Source organism: Mauremys mutica, chromosome 18 (genome assembly GCF_020497125.1).
Source record: "Mauremys mutica isolate MM-2020 ecotype Southern chromosome 18, ASM2049712v1, whole genome shotgun sequence".
NCBI classification, from domain to species: domain Eukaryota; kingdom Metazoa; phylum Chordata; order Testudines; family Geoemydidae; genus Mauremys; species Mauremys mutica.
The window spans coordinates 9,833,381-9,859,337 of NC_059089.1; the positions used below are offsets into that span (position 1 = coordinate 9,833,381).

A 25,957-nucleotide genomic window follows, 5' to 3' on the forward strand; every position below is an offset into this window, starting at 1 on the left:
GGGCTCCCCACTTCCAGCTCCCCTGCGTCCCGCTCCCGCTGCTTCTCCCCCCACATTGCCCCAACTGACTCCCAGAGCTCCAGGCAGGCTAGTCAAGACACATATTTGAGTGGCCTGCGAGGAAGGGATGGGACTCAGCAGGCTTCCTCATGCCCCTTCTGGCAGAGCTGTGCTGCTAGCTTGGTCTCGCTTACCTGCTCTGGCCACCATCTAGTGGGACTCAGCAGGAGCACTCGCTGCTGGTGCCTTGCCCAGGCACCTCTTCAGCCACACTCAGCCTGATTCCGACCCTGGTAGAAAGCTGGGGGGCATGTGACCCTATGTGCAGCCCCCACACACGCGTCACCTATGGATACGGGTGTGGCTATTCCATTCCTGCCTCCATTTTTAGAACACAGGGTGCTTTACAAATAACAGCTAGTTTTTCAAAATGTTTCACAGAATGTTTGGTTTCCTTAGCGGCCTCCCCTCCCTGCTCCATCAGGACTCTCCCCCCTGCACCTGCTCCTTGCTCACCCTTCCCTGCTCCATCAGGACTCTACTTCCCGCCCTTAACCTGCTGGGTGAGTGTTTTCGCTTTCAGTCTTTTAAAAAATAACCAGGTTAAGTACGTTAGTGTGTAATTATAACCTAAGACATCATTTTAATTTACCATTTAAAATGATTGTGGGTATGTAGATGTTTCACAAGGCAAGTTATTTCCTGCTGCCTCTTGTAATGCATCTTTTAGGCAATGCAATTTAAGGTGATTTAGCTTAGAAACGGTAAAATTATATGTTGGTAATTTATTTGTATTAAATTGACCAATCATTTTGGATAAATACAAATTTAAACAATTCTGCATAAATCAGGACAAGATACCATTTCAAAGAGGCAATTGTAAGAGTAAACTTCAACCAGAATTTACCTTGTAAAACTGTAATCCAAGTGTACCTATTTAAATATCATCTTTGACTGATCCACTGTGGAAAGGTGTAGTGTACGGAGCAATCTGTCTTAAATAATAGGAGGGAAATAAAAGAGAAAAAGCAGAGGGACCCAGAGAACCTTTCTGCTCAAACAAAATGATTGATATTCCTGTATTTCTAAAGACCTGCATTTATACAGATATTTATTTTGAGGTTGCATAAATCTCTCCCCCTAGATTAACTCATTCCCAAGCTCCCATTCTGAGACACTTGCACAGGGGCTAGTGGATTCCTTACATGGGGTTGCTCCATTATCCTCCTTTCAAAGTTGGTGCATCACAGCTGTCTTGCTCACAAACACCTAGGCAGTGATAAGGAAGCTATTTGAATAGAACAGAATGTATCATCATATTTCTAAGAGAAACTGCTTGCAGCAGTGGGCTGACCTTCCTGGGACCTGCTTCTATTGTTCAGATCAGCAACAATACTGCTCAGTGTAAAGAGCTTTTTTATTGGCTGTGGTAATTCACTTCCCTTGGCCCTAGATTAGAAATATGAAAACAGAATGTTGGAAGCCCGTTTAAGATGACAAGAAGGATCAAGTGTGTAATCAGTTGTAAAGGAGCCCTACAAATCATATACATAGCTTGTGCCTGTCTCCCTTAAACCAGGGAAGTAGGATCCATGTATCCTCGTTTCTGAAACAGCCACAGTTCCTTTAAGATCCAAGTGGTATCTTTTATATTAGATGCTCAGGAACTTCATTAGCAGTTGGAAGGAGGATGTGGGATTGAATTTAAAGCCACACAGGAAAGTGACAAAAGTGCTTGGTTAACTCCGCAATGTATCATCGGTGGGAACATTTCCTCCTGAGCCCCACAGATGTACAGCTTATGCCTTGAAGCATGAAGGTTGATAACATTTGAAATGTAGAATCCTGACAAATTCCAGACTGGCCACCAAATGAATGTCCAGCACCTCTAAATGGTTAACCTCATCAAAGTAATCACGAGGGCTATTCCTGCTCCTATAAATATCAGATCCTTTTTGGTGAACCTTCTTAGTTTATTTGCCTCAATGACTTTCTGGGTTGGGGGTAAAATTGGTTTTTAAAAAAGGGTGTAAATTCCCCCGTGGCCCCTGAAATCCTGATTTCTCAGCATTACTAATTAACACAAGTTTGGGGAGAAAACAGACTTTCTCTTTGTGCTGACTCAGCGCCTTAATGACAGTGACTGTGGCAGAAGCCTCTGCTGCTGCTGGGCAGTGCAGTGAAAGATTTCTGGAGGGTCACACTAATTCCAGACTTAATTCCTTTCCCTGTACGTGTTGTGTATATTGGTGACAGTGGGAAACAGGATCAATGCTGACATGAAATAGCATTACTGAGGGGAGCAAATTGCCTTCTCAAGTGATTGCTACCCTTCCTCCTGGAAGAGGCTAGTCCAGCTGAATTCTGGGAGGGCAAGTAGTACCACAGGCCTGCCCCCTCAGCCAAATGATTCCTTGGGATGACACATGATCAAACGGGAACAGGAGTGGGGGCAAAGATTCAAACCAAGGGTACCCAGTGGGGACACCAAGCAGAAAACCCCGGACAGTGACCACTGCTTCAGAAAGTAATCCAGGGAGTCCGTGGATGCTCCCCAGAGGATCTCTCCCCAGATGCATGTAACAGGGTGTTGAAGTAGGCTCCACAGCCACAGAGAACCTCCCCATCGAGCTGCCTCCTCCTGGATTGGAGATGGCCATCTTGGCCAGTACCAGGAGGAGGTTAAGGGGAAGATCTCACAACTAATACTTTGTCCTGCCATGAGTGTAGGGGACTGGATTAGATGATCTCTCGAGGTCCCTTCCAGTTCTATGATTCTATGATCCTAAGTTTGTGTGCCACAGATAGGGTGTGCAGAGAGGAGCAGGCCTGGGGAAAAGTCCAGCCAGAATCCCAGCAGGAGGTTCTGGAGGAGCTAGAAGACACTAGCTTGACAGCCCTGCAGACTGAAGGCCTAATCAGAAGTGAAAGCTTCCTTTACACTGCTTCCTGCCAGTGTGCCTCTCCAGACCACTCAGGCCTGTGGTGCTCATCCTTTCCCATACTCTGCCCCCTTTTTCCATGCCAGGCTCACCTGCCCAGCCCAGGATCCTCTTCCCAGCCAGCTGCCCATCCTCCCATTTACCAGCATGGGAAGGGTAGGGTGCACATGCCTGCCTGATACTTGTTCCCAACCCCCAGGTGGAGAACCCCTGGCCTAGACCATTGGGCATTCCCATCTCTGTAGCCCTTTCAACCCGTGGTTTCAATCCACTGGGCCCAGACAGTGGTGGTTATGGAGACACCTGTCCACCAGAACTTGGACTGAGCCTGACAGCTGCTCTCATTTAGGCCAAACAGCTGTCCTTTGGTGGGGACTTTAGCTACTGACCTCGCCTGACTTAGAACTGTCAGCTGCAGGTGAAAGGCTCTTTCTCTCCCCTTGCTAATCTCTTGCTAAGCACCCACACCTGCTCCCTTGGCAAATCCCCCAGTGGGAGCAGGATCAGCTTTAAATGCCCATGTTTTCAGCAGCTGATTCTTGGCCTCCAGCAACCTAACCTTGAACATCCTTGACGATTGATAACATCTGCCTACTAGCAGGAGCGGATGTGTTTTCATTTGGCATTTTTTCAAGCTGTAACATCAGCCCTGGGAAAGCAACTTACTGTGTCTTGTACGTGCAGCGTCTAAAGGTCTGGTTTCCAGGGTGTAAGTGACTCTCGACTTCTCCTTTGTTATGCCTGCTCAGTACCGCGCACACCTATAGCACTGTGATACATCACCACAATGACAGAGATGGACTTAATCAACCACTGCTCCAAACTCCCCTGAACTTCGGGAACGTTCCCAGCTGGATCTGACCTTTGTGGCTTAGGCAGCTCTCTACTGGTATCTGCTTTCACTGACACACTGTGGGTTTCTCCAGTGGGGCCCAAGCCTTAAAGGGACAGTCAATTCACTGGTGAAATGTGCCGAATATAGCTAAATATGCCCTGCACTCCTTACCGAGCTGCCTGAGATGCTGCAGCCAGCAATGTCTAATAGCAAAGCAGGTCTTTCCATGTCGGAGTTCGGAACAAGTTCCATAATTTGTCAATCCCCATAAGAATCAGTGTGTTTCGAGCAAGAAACCTGACTGTAGGCATTTTAGATAGGGCTAAGTTTTCTACCTGCTCAGCCCTGCAAACTGCACCTGGCACCTCAAAATCCAGCTGCGGATCTGCTTTGTGCATGTGCCCTGAGTGTCACCAGCAAAGACCATGTGTGGCAGTGGAAGTTGAAATGCAGCCAGTGGTTTTTTTTAATGGTCTGCTGAAAATGGATTAAGGCCTGAAAGGGTCATGGACTAACTTAAAACATGGGAGGACAAGGCAGACAACCCTTATGTAGTAGGGCCCCTTACAGTTGCAAGGATTTGGGGACAAATCTCAGAGCTTGCGACCAAAGAGGGGTGTAAAGAGGGCTGCTCAGTGATGGAGTACACCAAACCCCTAAGGTGCCAGTAGCGTGCTAGGTGTGCCATGGCTGTCAGTGGCAAGCACTGGAGATTCTTCAGCAGCAAGGCCCTGCAAGGACTAGCCGTGGTGGGTCCCAATAGCCACTCAGAGATGTGGGAAAGGGTATTTTACTAGGGCTGACAGAAAAGCGAAAGGTGATAAATCTCCACAGTACAGAAGCTTAAACACTTACAGTTCAAGTGAGCGATTGCCATAAATATCTGGCTCCCTGGGGAAGTCCAGTTGAGAGTCATTGTTCTTCAGGCCTAGTGCCTGGGGTATTGTATCAAATGACCTATGGAATGGCTTCAGTCCTTTCCAGGGACATGAACACCCTGGTCAGCCTTTCCATAGTTCAGGGACAAGCGTGCGTCAGCCCGCCAGACTCAGATCCTAGTTGGGCAATCTCCCCTTGCATATCAGTTCACCTTTGGGTTGCTCCGCTAGGTCCTGCAGGGACACCTGGATATCACTTGTCGGAAGGTTGAAGGCAAAGTGTCTCTCCTTGGGATCGATGTGCTGGAGGAAAAGGCATGCAAGTCTCTGCCATTTCAGCAGGGACGGAACCACAGTTTTTCTCTGTTCTGTCAGATCTATCTGGTGAACCCCGACAGTTTTAGCATGTTCTCGATGGATTTGGTTTATGATGAACCCTTTCTATGAAGCATTTGATGACACTGGCTATGACAGTTGTGAATTTTCAGGTTTCATAGAATCATAGAATATCAGGGTTGGAAGGGACCTCAGGAGGTATCTAGTCCAACCCCCTGCTCAAAGCAGGACCAATCCCCAACTAAATCATCCCAGCCAGGGCTTTGTCAAGCCTGACCTTAAACACCTCTAAGGAAGGAGATTCCACCACCTCCCTAGGTAACCCATTCCAGTGCTAGGGAACCCATTCACATGGGGACCAAATTCTTACAACAGCAACATAGTCTACATCTGAGTGGCTTAATGGTATTGCACATGATGTGTTGACACAACAGTTGTCACAGCCAGATACAAAGCCCAACCAGGGGCCTTTAAATGTCCACCCATGAAAACTACAAAATTCACGACAGATTGCAACCCTCACTGTACACTAAATCATGTGTACTGCTTGGGTTGTAGGATGCTGCTGCTCCTGCCTTCTTGAAAATATAGAAGGAACCACTAGAGGGCCCCTTAGCTAAAGGTCCAGGATTCATTACGTCTTTGTTTCAAAAGAGTTGCTGGGGGAGTAGATAGGCTTCTCCCAGGGAGACTTTTAGAAGTTCAGCATGTGTCTAATTATTTTAATGACAACAAAACACTGGGATTATGGCATCCTTCACAACAATCCCAAATCACTTTATAACCTTAAACTGACTGAAAGCAGTGGTAAGAAAGCACGTCTAAAACCTCAATTTAAAAACCAGACCAGATACGGCTGTCTGATGTTGAGCTTGGAGTGGATTCCAGAGCTGCTGATGCGTGGCTGCTCAAAGGCTCTGCTCAGGGCATTTCAGGTCAGCATTTGGCATGTGCCTAATAATCATCCAATTCAGAAATGAGTGAGCAACGGGGGCAAGAGGACCGGAGAGAAACACTAGGATGATAAAGTTGTTATTAAGAGTCTTGTGAGTGAAGAAAAGGACGTTGACAAGGGTATGAAATTGCACTGGCACCAAATAAGGGGAGATGTGCTGGTGCTTGGGACATCTTAGTGCCAACAAGAATTTGAGCTGTGGCGTCTTCCATTAATTCAGGAGATCTGACTATAAGCAGCAGACAAGGGGGTCTGATTTGCAAACTATTGATAGAGCCTCATTCCAGCATGTAACACCAGGAACTATGTTCTGATACTATAGTAAGTTCCAGAGGGAGGGAGACAGGAAGGTTTATATGTATGGATGAGAGTGGGAGTATAAAGTACATTATACAACAAGGTGAGCTGGATTCAAGATCAGTTTAATACTGGGAATTACATCCTGGAACATTTTGCATTACTGCATTGTAAGGATTATGGCCATTTATTAAATGTATAGGCCAGTTGCCAGTTAACTGCATATCTGTGACAAAGACAATAGAAGTCACAAGTTTAGGTTCCTAAAGCACAAGCCCTTCTGACCCTATCCTAGAATATCAGGCTTGGAAGGGATCTCAGAAGGTCATCTAGTCCAACTCCCTGCTTAAAGCAGGACTACTCCCTAGACAGATTTTTGCCCTACATTGCCCCCTCAAGGATTAAACTCACCACCCTGGATTTAGTAGAGCAATGCTCAAACCACCGAGCTATCCCTCTCTCCACCATCAGAGGTGGCAGGAGAAAACAAATGTGGACAGGTCTGCCATATCCCAGGAGATGGCCCTGCTACAAATGCAGAAGCCATTACATTACAGAGCCTAGTTTTCAAAGCTGGGTAGCTTAAGCAATATTTGGACACCTAAATTTTCATATTAGGCACCTAAAATGGGTATTTAGCTGCCTATATGTATGTTTAGGCTCCTGCATTTGAAAATTGAGCCTTGTATGAAGCTTAGCTGGAGAGATTGCAGTAGCAGAGGCTGTATTGTAATAAAGTAGTGGTTAGTTAATTCACTGGCCTATGCCATGTTCTGTATAACTTCTTGCTCAGACCCCGGACACAGCATATTTTACAGAAGTTTAGCTGTATGACATGTTTCACTGTGACGTGATTCTATTACACGTGTAATAGACTATTCACCTTTTCAGCTCTTGCCCTGGTCGCTAATGACCAAAATTTATTCCCATCTGACAACCAGAGTCAGCGGGGTGTGTGTGTGTGTGTTCAGTTCCTAGTTCACATCACAAAACTACCCCTATAATTTGCCCCCTTCTTGGCAGTGGAGGCCCAGGGTTGAGTGGGTCATGGAGACGGAACTCCAGAGGCCAGCCTGGAGGAGCTTGCGTTGTTGCTCCCCACGCTTTACCCGATTCTACACATAGATGGAGGATTTTGGCTGTCAGTCAACTTACACGCAATAAACTCCCTAAACATTCTAAAGGAAAACCCTGTAAATCATGGGCCTCACAGTGAAACGACAAAGAATTATTGTCACAGGTAGAAGATTGTGTCTCCTGGTAGCTTTGGCGATGCGGCTCACTGATTAGGTCACTCATGGTTCTCCTGACCCTGACTGAGCAAAATAAACTCAGGCTCATGAATTATAGTAAAAAGATCCTTTGATCCTTCATGCTGGGGAGACCACGTCTTGCTTTACGCAAAATAACCCAGTGCTTGGTATCGGCTGGTTCGTTAGGGCAGATTCAAATTGAGTTCCATAACTTATCTTACGATACAGTTCTCTCGTTTCTAAAGTAAGGGTTATCATTGGAATTGCCAGGATGAGTCAGAGCACAGGTCCATCTATCCCAATATCCTGTATTTGCCAGTAGCCAGTACTAGCTCTTCAGAGCAATGGATATTCTTGTTATCCATATCAATAGAAAATCCTTTACTGAATCCTGCTCAGCTCTTGGCCTCAGTGACAGCTCATGTGGCAGTGAATTCCCCAGGCTAATTATGCATTATGGAAGAAAAAGAGTTTCTTTCTTGCAGTTTTGTATTTGCTGACTTTCACTTTTATTGAGTGCCCGTGTTCTCGTATTGCGGCAGAAGGTAAATAGATGTTCCCAATCTACTTTCTTCTATGCCATTCACTATTTTGTATACCTTGATCATGCTGCCTCTTGTTCGCCCCCTCTTTAAGGTTCAAACCACCCAGGGCAAGTTCAGAGGTGATTCTAGGTGAGTGGGAAAGGAGTTTATTAGGTGTAACTCACTTCTACCTGCTGTCATTATTACAGTACATGGTGCATCAGTTTACACTTACGGGTTGGGAAGTGGGGTAAGTGTTAGGGAGTCTAAATTAGTGTAAGGGAGTCTAATCTACCACACCTTACACACCAGCTCTGACTTTGGCTCTATAATTTATAATAGCAATGCTGCTGTGTGTGGGCACTTACTGCTGAATAGTTTTTATTTTCCTTAGTGTTTTTTAATAAGGACATTTTATCCCTAATTTTTTCTCATCAGTACAATATGATTATTCTCCATATACTATTGCCTTGAAAGTGATGTTATTAGTTTTGTTTACAACAGTCTCTTTCAGGACTTAATACTTAGGTCTTATTGAAACAAAAACCAGAAGTATATATTTAAGTATATATTCCCCTGCGTGCCACCCCCCCCTTACTTGCTGCAGGCAGCCCTCCCCGCACTCCCCTGCCCAGCTTCCTCTGCCTAAACGCCGGCGGCGACCGGGGCGGCCAAAGATCCGGCCGCCGCGGTCGCTGCTGAAGAAAATTGTGCCCCCCAAATGCCAGCGCCCTTGGCGACCACCTAGGTTGCCTAAATGGTTGCACCGGCCCTGCCTGAAATCAGCAAGACTAGTCCCATGACTTAGGCACTCCTCAACTGGGGGCTGTGTAGGCTGGGGTCTCAGGCCCAGATTTGCAAAGGTATTTGAATGATTTCAATGGGAGTCAGGTGCCTATATATCTTTGAGGATCTGGTCCTCTGATCATAACTGCATCTATGCTCCGCAGACATCCCTGAACCACCTCACAAAGATCTTGAAAGATGGTAACTGTGGAGCCCATTGTGCTTTCCAGCTCTACCCCTTCCTGGAAAGGAGACTTACACAAATGGTTTCTCATCATTAGCCAGCTGCATCACAGCACCGGTGTTTAGACCAGAGTAGCGAACAGGCAGTAAACAGCTTTAAGGTCAGGTACTTGGTAGCCATTAAGCACTTCATCTGCTACTCACTTCTAAATGCTGCACTGAGCTGTCTGGTGAGGCTGCTTTGAAATCCACTTTCTGCATTCTCAGCCTTTTTTGTCTGGTAGCTCTGCCCCCTTCAGAACTTACACTCATAGACAACCGAGTCTTTTTTTGTCTCTCCTAATTGGGGTGCTGCAGCGTCCTCACATGAACCGACTTCCTCCCTGGCCCTGAGTGAATTTGTCCGCATTGATGATTTAACGACTGTTGTCCCGTTGTATCCTGGAGATTCACTTCCTGGACATAAATGGTTCTGATGTTTTATAACTTGGACACATTTTCCACACGCATCCAGGAAACCAACTGGGCTCTAAAGTACAGAGAATGGCAGAGGGCCGGATTTTGATCTCACTTATACCTCACTGAAGTCAATGGTGTTGCCTGGGTGTGAATGAGGGCAGGAACACTAGACCCAAAGGACTAGTGAACATACGGAAATCCACGACCATCACACAGATCATTGGCGTGGATGTGTTTGGTGTTATGGATGCAGGTAGCCACTGGAAATCTCATACCACTTCCCCTGCTCAGCAGGGATGTTCCTTCCGCAAGAAGGCTAATCTAGTCCGCTAATAGCCCTATTGAATGGCCTGGCACCCTTCCTTGAATGTAGCAACCAATATTAAATAAATGTAAATAAATGAAATTAAAATAATAGCTCCACACATTATTATTTGCATTAAAGTAGCACTTAGAGGCCTCAGCTGAGACTGGGACCCCATGGTGCTAGACCGGGGGTGGGCAAACCTTTTGGCTCAAGGGCCACATTGGGGTTGGGAAACTATGTGGAGGGCCAGGTAGGGAAGGTTGTGCCTCCCCAAACAGCCTGGCCCCTGCCCCCTATCCTCCCCCTCCCACTTCCTGCCCCTTGACTGCCTCCCTCAGAACCTCCAACCCATCCTGCTCCTTGTCCCCTGATCGCCCCTAACTGCCCCCTGGGACGCCTCCCATCCAACCCCCACATTCCCGTCCCCTGACTGACCCAACCCCTATCCACACCCCCACCCCCTGACAGGACCCCCCCGGACGCCCACACCTATCCAACCGCCCCTACTTCCTGTCCCCTGACTGCCCCCTGGGACTCCCTGCCCCTTATCCAACTCCCCCTGTCCCTGCCCCCTTACCACACTGCTCAGAGCAGCAGGAGGTCGCAGTCCCGCCACCCTTGCTGCCCAGCAGGAGCGGCAGGCCAGAGCGCTGGCGGCGCGGCAAGGTGAGGCTGTGGGGGAGGAGAGACGACAGGGGTGGGGCTGGGGGCTAGCCTCCCCGGCCAGGAGCTCAGGGGCCAGGCAGGACGGTCCCGTGGGCTGGATGTGGCCTGCGGGCCGTAGTTTGCCCACCTCTGTGCTAGACACTGGACAATTAGCACCTCATAGCAGACAGTGCTTGCCTCAGATTGCAAACTGAATAGCCAAGGAGGCCAACAAAATGTGAGAGGGGAAACAGAGGCACGGACAGGTGAAATGACTGGCCGGAACGGAGGCCAGAGCTGGCAGACCCAAGTATAGAACGCAGGTTGGCTAGGTCTCTATCCCTTGCCCACACAAGCTCTTCTGCCTCAATACAAGGAAAGGGAGGTGCAAATACAAGATTTCAGTCATCGGTTACCCTGGGTAAATCTGCTGGAGTTCGGCTATCTAGCTCTCTGGTGCTGGGTGCACTAGATAGACACAAGATCTGAAGGCATGTCTCTGATTTCAGCTCTGTCCCCAGCACGCTCCACTGCACTCTCTAGTAACAGCAGTCAGGTATTCACACCTGCTGACACTGATTTATGAGTGATATTCTCGGAGGGAGGGGAATGCTACACAAAACTCTCCATGCTGCAGCCCAAGGTAAAAAAGGCTCATTCCTTCATATTCAGCAAACTGGAATGAAATCCCCAGGGGAAATACAGAGAGAGGAGAAAGTTCCTGAACATGTCAGAGCCCAGGAACAGTCATGGGGTTATTTCATAGAGAGCTAGGGTGACCAGACAGCAAGTGTGAAAAATTGGGATGGGGTGGGAGGTAATAGGAGCCTATATAAGAAAAAGACCCCAAAATCTGGAGTGTCCCTATAAAATCAGGACATCTGGTCATCCTATAGAGAGCCAGAGCTTAGTTAGTGGTGAGGGATTCGGGGGGAGGGTTTTAATTTCCTTGGCTTTCTGTGCCCAGGAAAGGTAGCAGGAGAGAGGATGAAAGGTAACAGCGGCTCTGTCTCTTGAGAGAGGGAGTGTGACCTGAATACACCAAGGTGCATTGCTCTGGACTACTGGGTGCCATTGCATGTCTCTGGTGGGAGGGGTGCATTGTAGTGAAGGGTGGGGGCAATGGAGGATTGCATGGGGGTACAGTGCACTGGTGGATGGTGGAGATTAAATTCCCTGTAAACTGTGCAGCCACGCAGCAGGCTTAGGGCCCTGCAGGTGCGGAGAGGCACCCCTCCCCCGGGCCGGCCCAGCCCAGCCCCTCCGGAGCTGCCAGGGAGAGAAGCCCCTCCACCCGCCAAGCCCAGCCCCACCGGAGCTGCTGCGGCTGGGGAGAGGCGCCTGTCACCTAGCCCCAAGCTGCTGCGGCAAGAGGGCTGGGGGGAGTCCTCTCTCCCTGACACAGCCTTGGGGCGACCTGCATCCCAAACCCCTCATCCCCAGCCCCACCTCAGAGCCTGCAACCCCCACCCCCCAGCTCCCTCCTGCACCCCAAGCCCTTCACCCCCGGCCCAGAACCCTCATCCTCCCACAGCCAAAGCCCTTGGCCCCACCCCCAACACACATCACCTCCATAGTGGTGCACATAACAGAATTCATTCCCCACATGGATGTAAAAGAATTAGCGAGCCCACTGGGCTGGGTGTGTACATGGCTCCCCGGGGGCGGCTGGTGGAGGTGCACTAGAGGGTGGGGCTATTGCTCTGGGGAGGGCTGCGTTGCTGGCGGGGTGGGGGCCTTGCACCGCCAGGGGAATGCACGACTGGAGCCGGGTGGGGGCCTTGCACCGCCAGGGGGTGCCCGGTGGGGGGCCGCCTTGCACCGGCCCGGGCTGTGCGATGCGGAGCAGCCGCTCGGCGCGGCGCTGGCGGGGGACGCGCTGCGCTCAGCCCCTCGCAGCTTGCCCGGGAGGAGGGAGGAGACAGGCAGGCGCTGCGCTCAGCCCCGCTCCCAGCGCCGGCGGGCTCGGCTGCCTCTCGCCTGCTGCTGCCGGGCGCGGAGCTCCCCGGGGAGCGGAGCGAGGCGCCCTCGCGCCCCATGCGGGCTCTGCCTCCTCTCGCCGCCGCAGCGCACGAGGGAAGGAGCCGGGAGCCGCTGGCCCAGCCGGCAGCAGGTGAGTGCGCGCCGCGGAGCCAGCGTCCGCCGGGCGGGAGCGGGGCTGAGCCGGCCGGGGGAAGGGGCTGGAGCTCGGCGGCGGTGGGCGCTGTGCTTCCCGCGGGGAGGCAGCTCCGCCTGCCTGCACCTCCCAGCCCCGCGGCTCAGCAAGTGCCTGGGGGTCCTCCGTGCCGGGCCACAGGTGGGGGCCCCTCTGTGCAAGCGCCGCCTGCCGTCCCTAGCCCTGCCCACAGCCCCGCAACGCTGTTGTTGTTTCTCTCTGTTGCAGCAGCCTCAGCTGGCAGGTAGAATCGGGCCCCAGCTGCGCTGGGTGCTCTGCACGTCACACTCACTCCCGGCCCCGAGGAGCGTGCACCCCTCCTGGGTGCAGAGTGGTAGGTGCCCCACAGACCAGTTGTGCAAATGTAAGTGCCTGCTCTGAAGGCTCCACAAAGCATTATTTTCCCTTCTGATCATTTTAGCGGAAACACCTAATCCAGTTTTCTTAGTGGCCATTGGTAGGTTTCAGAGTCAACACCCAGGATATGACTATGGGTGGTTCACACCTCTCAGTGCTAATGGGTCAAATTCAGTCCTGATGCAACAAGGGTGCAATTTCCATTGACTTCAGAGGGTGCTGCACCCCCTTGGGCCAACACTGAATTTGGTCCATTGTTGCTGACTGACACTGACTGCAGACAGCAACTGTATCAGGTCACATTGGGAAGGTGCTTTAGAACCTTGAGGGTAGGAAATTTTCTTCTCTCAAATAAAAGCTTAAATTCTGTGGAAACTGATGGGGCTGCCAGAAAAATGCAGGTATGGCTGGGCCTGGCTTGGTTGGACCCTCCGGGAACCAGAGTTCAACATACTAATGATGATAGTAGCTGTAAATGCTAATCAGTTGCCCATGTGCTGGTAAGCAGTTGTCCTGCGGAGGGATCTGTATTGCAGAGCTGGATGAAGCACCTCGCCGCGTGCTGTATGGCTAAATTAATTTGTGTTTAAAAGGCACTTTAAGATTTTTGACTGGAAGAGATTATTTTACCATTCTATAACTATTTGTATTAGTTAAATGCTGCAGGTGAGTTAGTTCTTCCGCAAAAAGGCTTTTGGTCCCATGGGCCTACTTTGCGCTTTCCCACAAAGCCTTAATGGAAGAGAAGCCCTGCCAGGGCCAGGATCAGGGCTCTAGCTGTGCCCCAAAGCTGTCCTTTTTGGGGAGTGGAAAAGAAGCATGTTTAGAAATTAAGGGGCCTGATCCTGCAATTCCACCATAGGCAAAATTCCCATTGAATTCAGTGAGAATTGAGCTTGCATTAGGACTACAGGGGAGGAACATCAGGGATGCTGTCCTGGATCAGACTAGTGGTCCATCTAGTCCAGTATCTCATCTTCAACAATGGCCAGTACCAGCTGCTTCAGGGGAAGGGCCCTAGGTGTTTTAAAGGCCGCAAAGAAGGAACAGATACTGGGAGAAAAAAGTGTGTGTGTGACTCAGTGTGAGGTTTTACGTTCACGCTCTCTCTCTTAACGGGATGCCTTTTTTTTTTTTTAAAAACAATTCCTATAACTCTAACTAAAGTAATTTGCTGTTAATGTTGACCACAGATCACATGTATCATGTCAATGCACATTTTAGCACTGAAGAAAAAAGGAGGTTCCAGCCCAGTTTATTTATTTGCAGAAAGTTTCCCCTTCCCAGCTTGTTTGTGATGGGCTGCTCACCACAGACATGACTCACAGACATCGTTCTACCACAGAGGAAATCAGGGACAAGTGCCCAGTTGATTGTGGTGCAAGTGACTGCACAACAACTACCCCAAATTAGTAGGGCAGGAAATTCCAAAATAGGTTTGTGAGGGTTCACCCAAGGCTGAAATTTACTTTCTCAAATTCAGCATTTCCGATGTGCAGAAGTTGGGGAAAGCAGACACTATGCGTAAGGGATGGAAAGGAAGAGAGGACTTTGCCTCTTTATTGCTCTGGTTTAATATCTGTATTATGGTAATGTGCAAAGGCCTCAATCAGGAGAGGGTCCCAGTGTGCTGGGTACTGAACAAACCCATGGAATGTCATGGCCCCTCCCCAAAGAGCTTGCAATCTAATTTCAGACAAGATGCAACAAGCCAGCATAACAAACAGTAGGAGTGAATGGGGGAAGGGGAGTCTGATGGTGCTAAGACCAAGTGATTGCATAAGGTGACTGTTGCACAGCTTGATTGTGTTCTCCCCTCGGGTATGTAACTTGCACCTCTCCCCCCTCCCCCACTGTTACCCCATCTCCACCTGGTGTGTTGCTCTCTTTTTCCCCACCTCTTCGGTGTGATTCAAGCCTGGTTGTGTCTCCCCCTCATCCCTCCAGAAGTGTCACCCCTCTCACACCCACTTGGGTCCGTTATTTCCCCCGCTCTCCCACGTTACCTGGCAGCCACATTCATCCCCACTCCCAAGCATTTAGTTATTTTCTAACAGGCTTGTTACCTCATCTCCTTCCCGGGAACCCCCTTACTGACCTCTCCCCACCTGGAGGTGTTGCCTCCTCCTCCTCTGTTTATTGAGCTGCTGCTCTGTCTCCTGCTTCCATCTCCCTGTCCCTCCATTACCCCCGGATAATCGAGGGTACTCTGGAAATGTAGGGCTGGAAAGTTCTGTTCAAGGGACAGTGGCAACTTCATAGGCATCCAGTTTAAATCAATGAGTTGAAAGTTGTTTTGGTTCCTACATCTGCCCCTAAGTCTGCTGCCCCAGCCTGTTTTTGTGGTTTGACAACTACGCTTTCAGATTTGTAAATGTGTGTTTTCTCCCCAGCTACTATATGAAAGACTCCTACAGACAACAGGAGAAAGTGACTGTACAAGAGAAGTGGGGAATGCAAAGGGCTGACAATGGGACAGAGTAAATAGGCTGAAAAAAGCAAATCTTGAATGATAAGAGAGAGTAGGAATACCGGACCAGCCAATAGCAGGGTGGCCTTAAAAGGGGCTGAACTGAAGCAAGTGGAAGCTGAGGGGGCTTGACACTCAGCAGCATCAGACCCTTTTTGAAGACTGAGTTAAAGAGTGGAAATAGAGATCCGTTGGTTTAAGCCAGTGGTCCCCAACGCGGTGCCCGCGGGCACAATGGCACCCGCCGGGGCATCTATGTGCGGGTGGGTACTGGCTGGCGGACAAGCATCCGCCAAAATGCCACCAAAAAGCAGCATCACCAAGAGGCGGCGCCACTGAAATGCCGCTTATTTTCGGTGGCATTTCGGCAGCGGCGCCTCTTGATGACGCTACTTCGGCGGCTTCTCGGCTGCAATGCCTCTCGACGTTGCCACGGTCCTCGGTGGCTCGTTGTCCGGTGCCCGCCACCCAGGAAAGGTTGAGGACCACTGGTTTAAGCCAATTTTATCAGAACATTTCCCCCAAATCCTTTAAAGTCAGGAGATTCAGAGCTGAGATTAAAAAGGATCACGTGGTTTGAAAGGTGAAATATTAGATGGTTGTAGTTCAAAAAATCTCAGTGTTAGACAGATTTGGAAGTCGTCAGGCCTGAATCCAACAAGGTTCTTAAACACATGACTGATGTGAAGCACCTAGTTTTGCTGACTTCCGTGGGCTTGCTGACCTGCAGAACATTAGGCACATGTTTAAGAACCTGGCTGCATTGGGGCCTCATTCTCTCCCCCATGGAGGTCAGGGGGGCTGAGATCAGGGACCTGTCGGCACCACCACCTTCATCTTTCCATCAAACCTTCCACTGACCCGCTCACTTGAAAGCTGGCTCTTGCACATAACATCAGTGCTGTCATCAGTCAGGGCATTGTGCATTGATGGCCAGATGCAGCTGCATGTGCAATATCACCCATGCTATTGTCACACAACACCCTGCCTGTCTGGATAAATCCCACATTTCAGCACTAAAAAATAAAAATAAAAACCAGCAGCAATAAACTCTGTAATAATAAGGGTTGATCTTTCTTTAATTCCTGTTTTTATGAAGGGTCCAAAAGCATCTTAAAAATGTATGGACTGAAACCTAACGTCCTAGAGCAGGCAAAACTCCCCTGAAAGCCAATCAGCAAGGCCTTCAAGATTTGGTTCTGTGTTTACATAGCACTACTTAAATGCACCCATGTCGGGGGTGTAGGGGAACAGTCGTGTGGAGAGCACACTGAACAACAGGATAAGGAAAAGGGGATGTTTTGCCTGCAAAGGAAATGAATGTGTTTGGGCTCTTTTCCCTGCCTTTATAATATAGATAGAAGGCTGCTTGGTTTTTCCTTAAGAATGTCAGGTGAGGTCTTCTTTGTTTCTTGCTGAAGGTCGTCTTAGAGGACTCCGGGAGGTTTGTCAGCTATTATTTGAAGGAGCAGAGCTGTTGGATCTTTAAAGAGGTCGTTTCAGGGTCTCTTCAGGAGCGGCGTCAGGCTTTCTGGCGCCCTAGGCAGAATTCGGGGGGTGGCATTTTGTGCGCTCCCCACGGGGCGCGCGGGAGCTTCCGGTTCCACTCCCGTCGTGCCGCCAAAGAAGGACCTTCCGCCGACGTGCTGCGGAAAACAGCGGCAGGCTATTGAGCAGCTCAATGACTGCCGCTGTCGCCTGCGGCATTTTGGCGGAGGGTCCTTCTTTGGCGGTGCGGCGGGAGCGGAACCAGAAGCTCCCGCGCGCCCCGTGGGGAGCACACAAAATGCCGCCCCCTGAATTCTGCCTAGGGCGCCAGAAACCCTGGCCCCGCTCCTGCGCACAAAATGCCGCCCCCCGAATCCTGGCGCCCTAGGCGACCGCCTAGTGTTGCCTAATGGAAGCGCCGGCCCTGGGGGTCTCATACCTGATGCTAACTAAGACATCAAAGTCAGCACAATCTCTTTTTCCTCTTCCGTCAATATTAATATTTGCAAGGGAAATGTAAAGTAACTTGGCTTGGTTCACATTAATACAGTCTGGTTTGTGTGGCTAGGGTCCATGCCTTGGCACTTGAGGCACTGAGTACCGATGGCAAATGCTTTGACTCCTGTTTCTCAAGTCTTGAACATGAGCTTTTGGGGCTAGAGGTTTCACTCTCTCTCCCGTGAATCCTGCCATACGATGAATGTTTGGAATTCGTCCTTTTCCATTTGATCAGTGTCGGTATCAGTGACACCAATATTTCTAACAGGTCTGGTTGCAATAGGACAGATGACAGGTGCTGCGTTTAAAACAAAACTCTATGGGTCACATTCATCCCTGTGTAACTTCATCAAAACCAGTTATGCCAGGGATGAATAGGGTCCTATATGTTTTGTGATATATAGATAATTAATGAGCTCTATCATAATTACCCTGAGGCTGTGGCTACTGGGATAAGAATTGTATAGCCTTATTCCTAAGTGACTTAGCCGTAGACAAGTAGTGAAAATATCCTTCTCAATAATCCTTCACTATTCCACTCTGAAAAGTGACTTTATAAACACAGCGTTGTGGGGCTCTGAGTTCATTTCCTCTCAGTAACTCCAGATCAAGTTTGCTTGGTTTATAATTTGGAAGGCCACTTGCCCTGCAATCACCCCCTGTGATCTGAGAGCCAAGCTTGGTACTTTCTGGCTCATGTGCCAAGAGCACTGAAGAGTCTGCACTCAGAACTCAGTGTTGATGGTGCATGAGCCAGAATTGATCCGGCTCACTCACCCAGAGCTGCATTGGCTCTCAGGGACTAACTGGAATAGGGCATAGTAAAATGTCGGGCCCGATTCTTGGGTGCACTAAGGTCATTCTGCTGGTGTAAATATGATTTGTATCTTGACTGAGCCCCCGGTATAACGTATGCTGGTCTGATTCTGTGCCTACATAGATCACCGGTAGTGCAGCAGGCAGCACAGTTGAGAAAAGGGGCAGGGCCAGATGGAAAGAGGGCATGGTGTAGCCGTTCCTCCAGGTGCAGCGTCTGGGTATTTTCCTTGGTCAGCCACCCATCAATAATATGGAAAACTAATGTAAGTTAGAGCATCTGAAAGGTTGCTCCACATGGCTGAGGTTCTGGGGACACCTGTGCTGTATGGAGGGAGCAGCTCTGTTCACCACCGCCACTCCCGAGTGCTAATTGTCTCTTACACTGACTCACTCTATGTCCTTGGGTTAGTCGCCTAGCCTCTCTTTTGTTCAGCTTTAGTTTTCCAAGCTGTAAAATGAGGATAAAAATACCTGCCTGCTTCACAGGGGGAAATGTGCTTATTGATGACTTATTGTCTGTACAGCGCTTTAATTATGTTAAGCGCTAAGTATCCTTATTCTGTATTACCACGAGGTGTCAGCCCATTTCTCTCACATTGCCTAGGGCTGTTACGATCTGCCCTGTGCCTCCTGCCGGTTGCGTGCTAGTTGAGATGGACACTCATTGAAGGCATTGTGTTTGAGGCGTCCAACATTAGCATGCAGTGGTTACTGTGACGTTGCATGTAAGGTTCCTGGAAACAGCCTGGTTGCCTTGAGAAACTTTGTCTAACACAAGTTCCTGTGCAAATACTGTCTGTCTGTACTGTGCTGCATGTGGAAATGGCATTTGATCCAGCAAGGACAGCCTGTCTTTCAGGGAAGGTGTATCGCAGAGATGGATAGGACACTGACAAGCCATAGGAAAGTTTTAATGCCTCACAGCTGTGTCTATGCTACGGAGCCCATACTGGCATAGCAATGTCATATAGACCATAACCCTGTAGCGTAGATGCACCCTGCGCCAACGGATGGGGTTTTTCCATCGATGTAGCTATGTTGACCTACGTTGTACGTGTAGACCAGGCCTAAGAACTCAGCAGGCAGGTGCGAAAAGGCAGGACGCAGCGAGGAGGAAACTCTCAGCAGTAGAGAAAGAGCGATCAGTAAGATATGAGCTGATCCTTAATAAGTGTGCTGTATCAAGTGACTCCCTTGTCGGTTCTCATTTCTTGGGCTCGGCTCATCCCTGGTGTGACTCCACCGACATCAGGCATCAGCGGCCCCTGACGTCTCAGCGCCAAAGAGAGAATGTCTGGATTCAGGCCTGGTAGAAGCAGGTGTGATTCAGAGGAGTTGGACATACTTACATGGGACCTGGATTTGACCCCAAACATCTGGTTGAGTAGCCTGCTTTGTGGATATCTGCTGAAAAAAGCAAGGAACTGACTCTCCTGACTGCTGCTGCTTTTATTTGAGGATTTTACTGTTGACTCAATAAGGAAGAGCTCGAGATATCGATCTCAGTGTCTGAACGGCTCTGTACAGGGGTTCCCCAGGTTCCCCTATACCATGTTCCCCAGGCACCCTGCTATATGGCTAATTAGAAACATCAAGGATGGCCCTGCTCTGAAAAATAATTATGTGAAACTGGCACCTTCTTACTCTGCAGATTGCTCCTTGCATGTGTCCCCTCGCACCTGTTCACCCCCAGCCAAAGGATCAAGGGATACAGTCACTCAGTACCTCAGCGATGGCGAGGAGGGGCAGGGATAGCCCGAGACGTGCCTGCATCAGCCAACAGAACTAAGTCAGCAGAGATGGCAGAGAGAGGGAATGCAAGAGTAGGCTGGTGGGTGAGGCACTGGACTAGCCCTTGGGAGATGTAGGTTCAGTTCCCACCTCCACCATGCGCTCTTGGTGTGAGTGTGGGCAAGTCCCTTGACAGGAGGATTATAGAAGCACAAGAACCATAGTAAGCCTATGGGATTTGTGCTCCAGTTCCTTAATCTCTCCATGCCCCAGTTCCACAGCTGTGGACCAGGGCAAACAAGGTTTTCTTTTCTCCAACCTTGTGTATTTATACTGGAAACTCTTCGGGGCAGGGGCTGTCTCCTACTGTGCGTCTGCACAACACCTAGAACGATGGGGCCCTGATCTCAGCAGGGGCCTCGAAAGGTACATTTACACTGCATTGTACACTTGAGTGTGTGGGACCCGGGCTTGTGGACTTGAGTGTCCCCGCTGCATTGTTAACCTGGGCTTACAGTCGCTTGACATGGGTCTCACCGCCGTGCTAATGCATCCACACTGCACTGTGCAGACCTTCTGACTCGGGTCTGTGGCTTCCCCTGCAGCACTGGAAAATGACAGGGCTTGGACCTGAGTCACAGTGGGATTCAAGGTCTGGCACCCCCCAGCAGAGTCCTAGGACCCAGATCCTGAATAGAGTCAGTCTGATTTGTGTGTGGACAGGAGTGGGGCTTTGGCTCAAACCTGAGTCACAGCCTGGGCTGAGAGTGTGGTGTAGACGTACCCTAAGTGCCCCAGTAATACACATAATACTAGTAACAAGGGACTGCATCCTGCACCCTCTAGATAGCTATGGTATAGCCCCAGTTAGCCTAGGGCAGTGATACTCAGCACACCTCAGTGGTTCAGGAGTCAAATTAGCGATCAACATTACCCAGAAGAGCCACAGGAGTGTGAATTCAGTGTTGTATTTACTGTCATTCTCTCTCTCTCTCTCTCTAAATATATTCACACAGCAAATAAGTTAATAACTTAATTAGTTAATAACACAGTAAAAGCATCCCCATTGGTTAATCATTAAACCACATGGTGTTTTAATATCATGTGCTGAAAAGAGCCACAAGAGACACATTAATGAGCCACTTGTGACTTGCGAGCCTCAGTCTGAGTATTGCTCCCCTAGTGTCTGAGCACCTCAGTCTTTTCTGTATTTATCCTCACAACACCCCTGTGAGGCAGGGCTGTGCAGTTATCCCCAGTGTACAGATGGAGAACTGAGGCACAGAGAGACTAAAAGTGACTTGCCCAAGGTCACCCAGGGTGCCTGTGGCAGAGCAGAGAGTTGACTCCACCTCTCCCAAGTTCTAGGCTAGCACACCCTAACCACTGCACCCTCTCCCAGCAGTTCATGTGCCTATGTACATTGCTTTCGTGAGTAGCTGCAAAAGGGCAAAGCTTCTCTCACCCAGTGTGGGCTTAAAGCCATCACCGTGTTAAAGTGCGGTGCTAATAACTTCATTTCTCTCCCATTGAGTGGCCCCACCACCACTTAGCTGCTTCTTAGAGTGGCACAAAATCACATTTTGTTTTTTGAAGGGAAGTAAATCCATTGCATAAAAAAGCCAAAACACATTCTTGGAATCCAGAAACTGGACTAAGCCTGAGATCTGGTGTTGGGATTCCCTCGGAGACCTTTTCCACTTGGCTGATCTGGATCCCCTTGTCCGGTTCTGGGAGAACACTTTTTCCAGGTCTCTGGAATCCAGACTCATCACTGAGGTTTCTTTATTGTCACTTCATAAAGCGACACCTGAGGTTCTGGTGTAGGGGGTTGGGCTAGGGTGCACCACAGCTGCAAATACATAATAATCAATCAGATTATATGCAAAGACTAATGCCCTCTCCTTGTGTTTTTACATTGCATCACACTTTATAATTGGTTTACTAATTTTTATAACCAATCCCTGTATAGATCCTAAACCGTCTACAAATTACAAAATATACTAGTAAGCAAAGCTGCAGCTTCAAACGTATCCAACTTACTCTTCTTATTATTTCTTTATTCAGTAACTACATGTTTTTTTCAAGGCCACTTGTGAATTCATGCTCTCTCCATTAATTAACCTGTTTCTTTAGTTCTGTTTTCTTTCATTGTTCATGCAAGGCCTACACCTGGAATCTTGGACTCTCTCCTTTATTAGAATCCATATTTTTGAAGTTGCGTTGCTGATCCAGCGCTGTTGTCAGAGAAACAAGCACAGGATGGATGTGCACTTGGCTGTCGTGTCAGAGAATAACTAGGAGTGATTGTATGATGGATTCCTAAAGAGAGGTGCTAGCTGTACTGAACAATCCTTAATCATGTCGAATTCAACAGAATTCATTAAGTTCCAACCCCGTCATCATATTGCAAGAGCGGGCATTTTGCTTGTGAGGATGAGTTGCATAATTCATAAAAGGGGCTTTGAAAATGTGTCTTCTAGAATGGAAAAACATCCAAAACACAACCGCCCCTGGGAGATCTATTAGAACAATTTTGCACTGTAGCTTTTTGCAGGGGAAATGCTAACTTGCGGAGTGCGTTCATTCTCTCACCCCTACATAGTAGCAATTTGCCTACAAAACCAAATCTTTTGTCCGTATTGAATTCGTGCCTTTGAGCAGCATCTAAACTGAAATCATTTAACTGCCCAGGAGCCATAGTTTCAACTTGGGAAGTGAGAATCGATGGAACTATTGTGATTCATTTCCCAGTTTTCTTTATAAATATTTTGAGGTGTTCTAGATGGCAATTAACTTTCTTTGCTTAGAGTTTATCATCATTCCACTGGGGTTGCAAAAGGAACCGCATGTGCCTCGATAAATAGCCTGGCAGATCGTAGTGTTTCAGCAGATAAACTTCCTTCCTGGTGTAAGCCATCTGAACCCAACAGGGTTACAATGAGAATGGCTTAAGCCCTTAAAGTCCCCCCGTGCCCTTAGCAGAATGCTGGTTTGTGGCATTGATGCTCCTGAGCAGAAATCCATTTGTAGCAGGATTTTTTTTCTGGGGAACTATTTTTCCTCTTTTCTCAGTGATGGAAGAATACCCTGTCCCAAAGGTGTGCTAAACATTGCAACATCTCAATCCAAATGGGGGCTCCTGGGAAGCCATTTGATTGGGCCTCTTCATTACAAGGCCCAAGGTTCAGGGTGGAACCTTACCCCTGCACTAAACTGCCGTTGGTTGCATGGGGTGCAGTGTTTAATTTGTGCCAAGGCTTGCTAGCGCTGAGCCCCACACCTCTGGGCTTGATGCGTCAGTTATGAACATAAAAAAAATTGCTTGAGCTCCAGCACCTAATTGCTTGAGCTCCAGCTTCTCTTTCATTACAAATTAAGTAGTAGTGGGGTGGGACGCAGAAGAGAGCATCTGTTTGTAGAGAGGGTTAGGGGCTCGGGGTGAAGGTTTCCTGCTAAACAGAGGACGGAGCTGGCGGCGTGTCCCCAGAAATGTGGAAAGGAGAGGCCCTGATTCCCCAGGTGGTTTCAAGCCATCATCATCACAGGGCTCTGTCAACACAAAGCCTCATGAGCTGGTTCAGAATGATGAGCGGTGAAGATCCCGGTACCATTTCAGCCGTTCCGGGAGTGGCGAGGCCTCTCTGCAGCTGCAGGTTACGTAGCGTGGTGTGAATGGTCCATAACTCTGTTAGGCCAGAAACACTGCCCCTCTCCACTCTCACTCCGGTCGGCCCAGCACTTCGTGTCGGAGTCCAGGGATAACCGTACACAGCCCGGAGAGCTGGATGGAATCTGCAAGAAGCAGCAGAGAAAGCGTCCGAGTCAAACTGCGAAACCACCCCCACAGATAGCACTAACCAGGCCTCTTGTTGGCAGCCTCAGCAGAGAGGCCAAGCACTGAATGGGCCATTGACCGAGCTCCCTTTGTGCCCTCAGAGCCGTCTGTGCAGGCCGGAGTGAGGTACACCAGCAGGGCGGTGGGAGGGAAGCCAGCTGCCCAGGCTGTGCCAGTTCTGTGAATGCACAGAACTGGTTTCTCTGGGGCTGTTGACCCAGCGCCATTCACCACCGCAAAATCCACTTCATTCTGCTGAGGTTTTTCCTTCTCTCGGGCATGTCTCTCGTGGCCCTGACCTGCGTCTCTCCTTGCTGTTGGCTGCAGGGCTGTGGCTCCTCTGCCAGCATGCCGCAAGGGGTCTAGTTTAGGGGGACGCATTCGCTTGTCCAGGAACCAGCTGAGCCGCAGCTTCTAGAGTCAGCCTGGTCTGACTCTGACTTGGTAGATTTAGACGGGGTGTGGCTCAGCTCTGGGGCTGAGGGCACAGAGCAGACACCTGTAGCACTCTTCCCTTGGGACGGCTCTGATCCTGGAGACAGTGATAGAGAGATCAGGCTCCTCTCTGCCCACCTTCTGGGGTGGGGGGGAGGTCTGGTTGGCGTCAGCAGGTGGGACACTACCCATGCTTGAAGAGGCCTGAGGAGCTGGTGTGTGCGGTGCTAGAGGGCACTGCTGATGAGTGCTGGGGTCGGGCCATTGCTGACGCTGGTGGTGGCAGAGGATGGGGCACTGCCTGCTGCTGATGCCAGTGGCAATGGCTGGAGCACAGCCAGTGTTAGTAGTGGCAAAGTGTGGGGCACCTGTGGGAGTGGCCTAGCACGGTGGTACTTTGGATGCTGGCTTGTCCTCCCCCAGACTCCCCACATCGCTGCTCTCACCTCTGGGTATTGTTATGGCAGCATTAGGGTGGCGAGGCTGTAGACGGGGTTGAAGTTAGAGATGGAAAGACCTGCAGGACCTGTCTAGTTCCACCCCTGTGGGTGGGGGACTGTAACGGGGTGGCTTGCTGCTCGAGGCCTGGGGCCAGCCAGCCCTGGTCGCAGAACGAGGCGCACCTGGGCTGAATCAGGTACTTCCTTATGAAGGGGGAAGCTCGGGAAGCCTCTGTGGGGAGTGAGGAAAGGCTCCTGCAGGGAAGACCCTGAGACCAGGGGAGAGACCCTGTCCAAGCAGGAGACAGACTGCGAAGGCCCCAGGCAGGAAGGCCTTGTTTTGTGTGGATTTAGGAATGGCCTTTGTTTGAGGATTTTGAGTTTTGTTTGCAGTTTAGTTTCTGTGAATGAACCCAGTCTCTGGCAGGGTGTGGGGGGGGTACTTTTGACCAAGAAAAAGCCTGAAGGGAAGTTTTATTTGAACAGTCTGAGAGGGGAAACTGAAGCAGGCAGCCCGTAGTGTAACCCCAGGCCACGAGAGGCATCTGGTCTGGTTACAGGGGCCAAGGCAGGGTTGTCCCTAGAGCCTAATCTTTGATGCCTGGTACAGATTAGGGTTTTTTTTTTTACCATGGGATTTCCATCCTTTCCCTTGGACTGTTCCACCGCCTCATAGATCTCACCACTGGGAAATCTTTCCTGCTATTCAGCTCTCACAGCCAGAAGGAAGCATCTAGTTCAGGGGTGGGGAAACTTTATGGCCTGAGGGCCATATCAGGGAATAGAAATTGTATGGCGGGCCATGAATGTCGGGGTTGAGGCGTGGGAGGGGGTGCAGGCTCTGGGGTGGGGCTGAGGAAAAGGGGTTTGGGATGCAGGAGGGGATCGAGGGGTTTGGAGAGTGGGAGGGGGATCAGGGCTGGAGCAGGGGGTTGGGGCGTGGGGAGAGGCTCAGGGGGTGCAGGCTCCAAGCGGCGCTTACCTCAAGTGACTCCTGGAAACAGTGTCATGTCCCTTCTCTGGCTCCTACGCGGAGGTGCGGCCAGGCGGCTCTGCACACTGCCCCATCTGCAGGCACCGCCCCTGCAGCTACCATTGGAGCGCACAGGAACCGGAGTGAGGGCATGCTGCGGCTTCCAGGAGCTGGGTGGTGCGGCCCTGGCTGGAGTGCTGGAGCGGGACCAAGCCGTGTGGTGTGGTCCAGGACAGAGTGCCTGAGCGGGGCCAAGCCACTTGTTGCGGCTTGCGGGCCAGCTTAAAATGGCTCCTGGGCCGGATGCAGCCCATGGGCGGTAGTTTGCCCACCCCTGATCTAATTCGTCCTCC

The 25,957-nt window shown here is 49.9% G+C and overlaps 1 protein-coding gene across 4 annotated transcripts in view; it reads left to right on the forward strand.

Annotated features, from left to right (window-relative positions):
* Positions 1-444: 444 nt before the first annotated feature.
* The window catches only part of LOC123352682 (dual specificity testis-specific protein kinase 1-like), a 70,309-nt gene continuing 44,796 nt past the window's right edge, over positions 445-25,957 (forward strand). For 2 of the 4 annotated variants that reach the window (XM_044993128.1, XM_044993129.1), the window contains exon 1: positions 12,293-12,513. In XM_044993128.1, coding sequence (XP_044849063.1) covers positions 12,438-12,513 — 76 coding nt within the window. In that variant the 5' untranslated portion in view covers positions 12,293-12,437. Of the gene's footprint in view, positions 564-12,292; positions 12,514-25,957 lie in introns of those variants that run through there. The other 2 variants (XM_044993132.1, XM_044993134.1) reach the window with 2 other exon arrangements.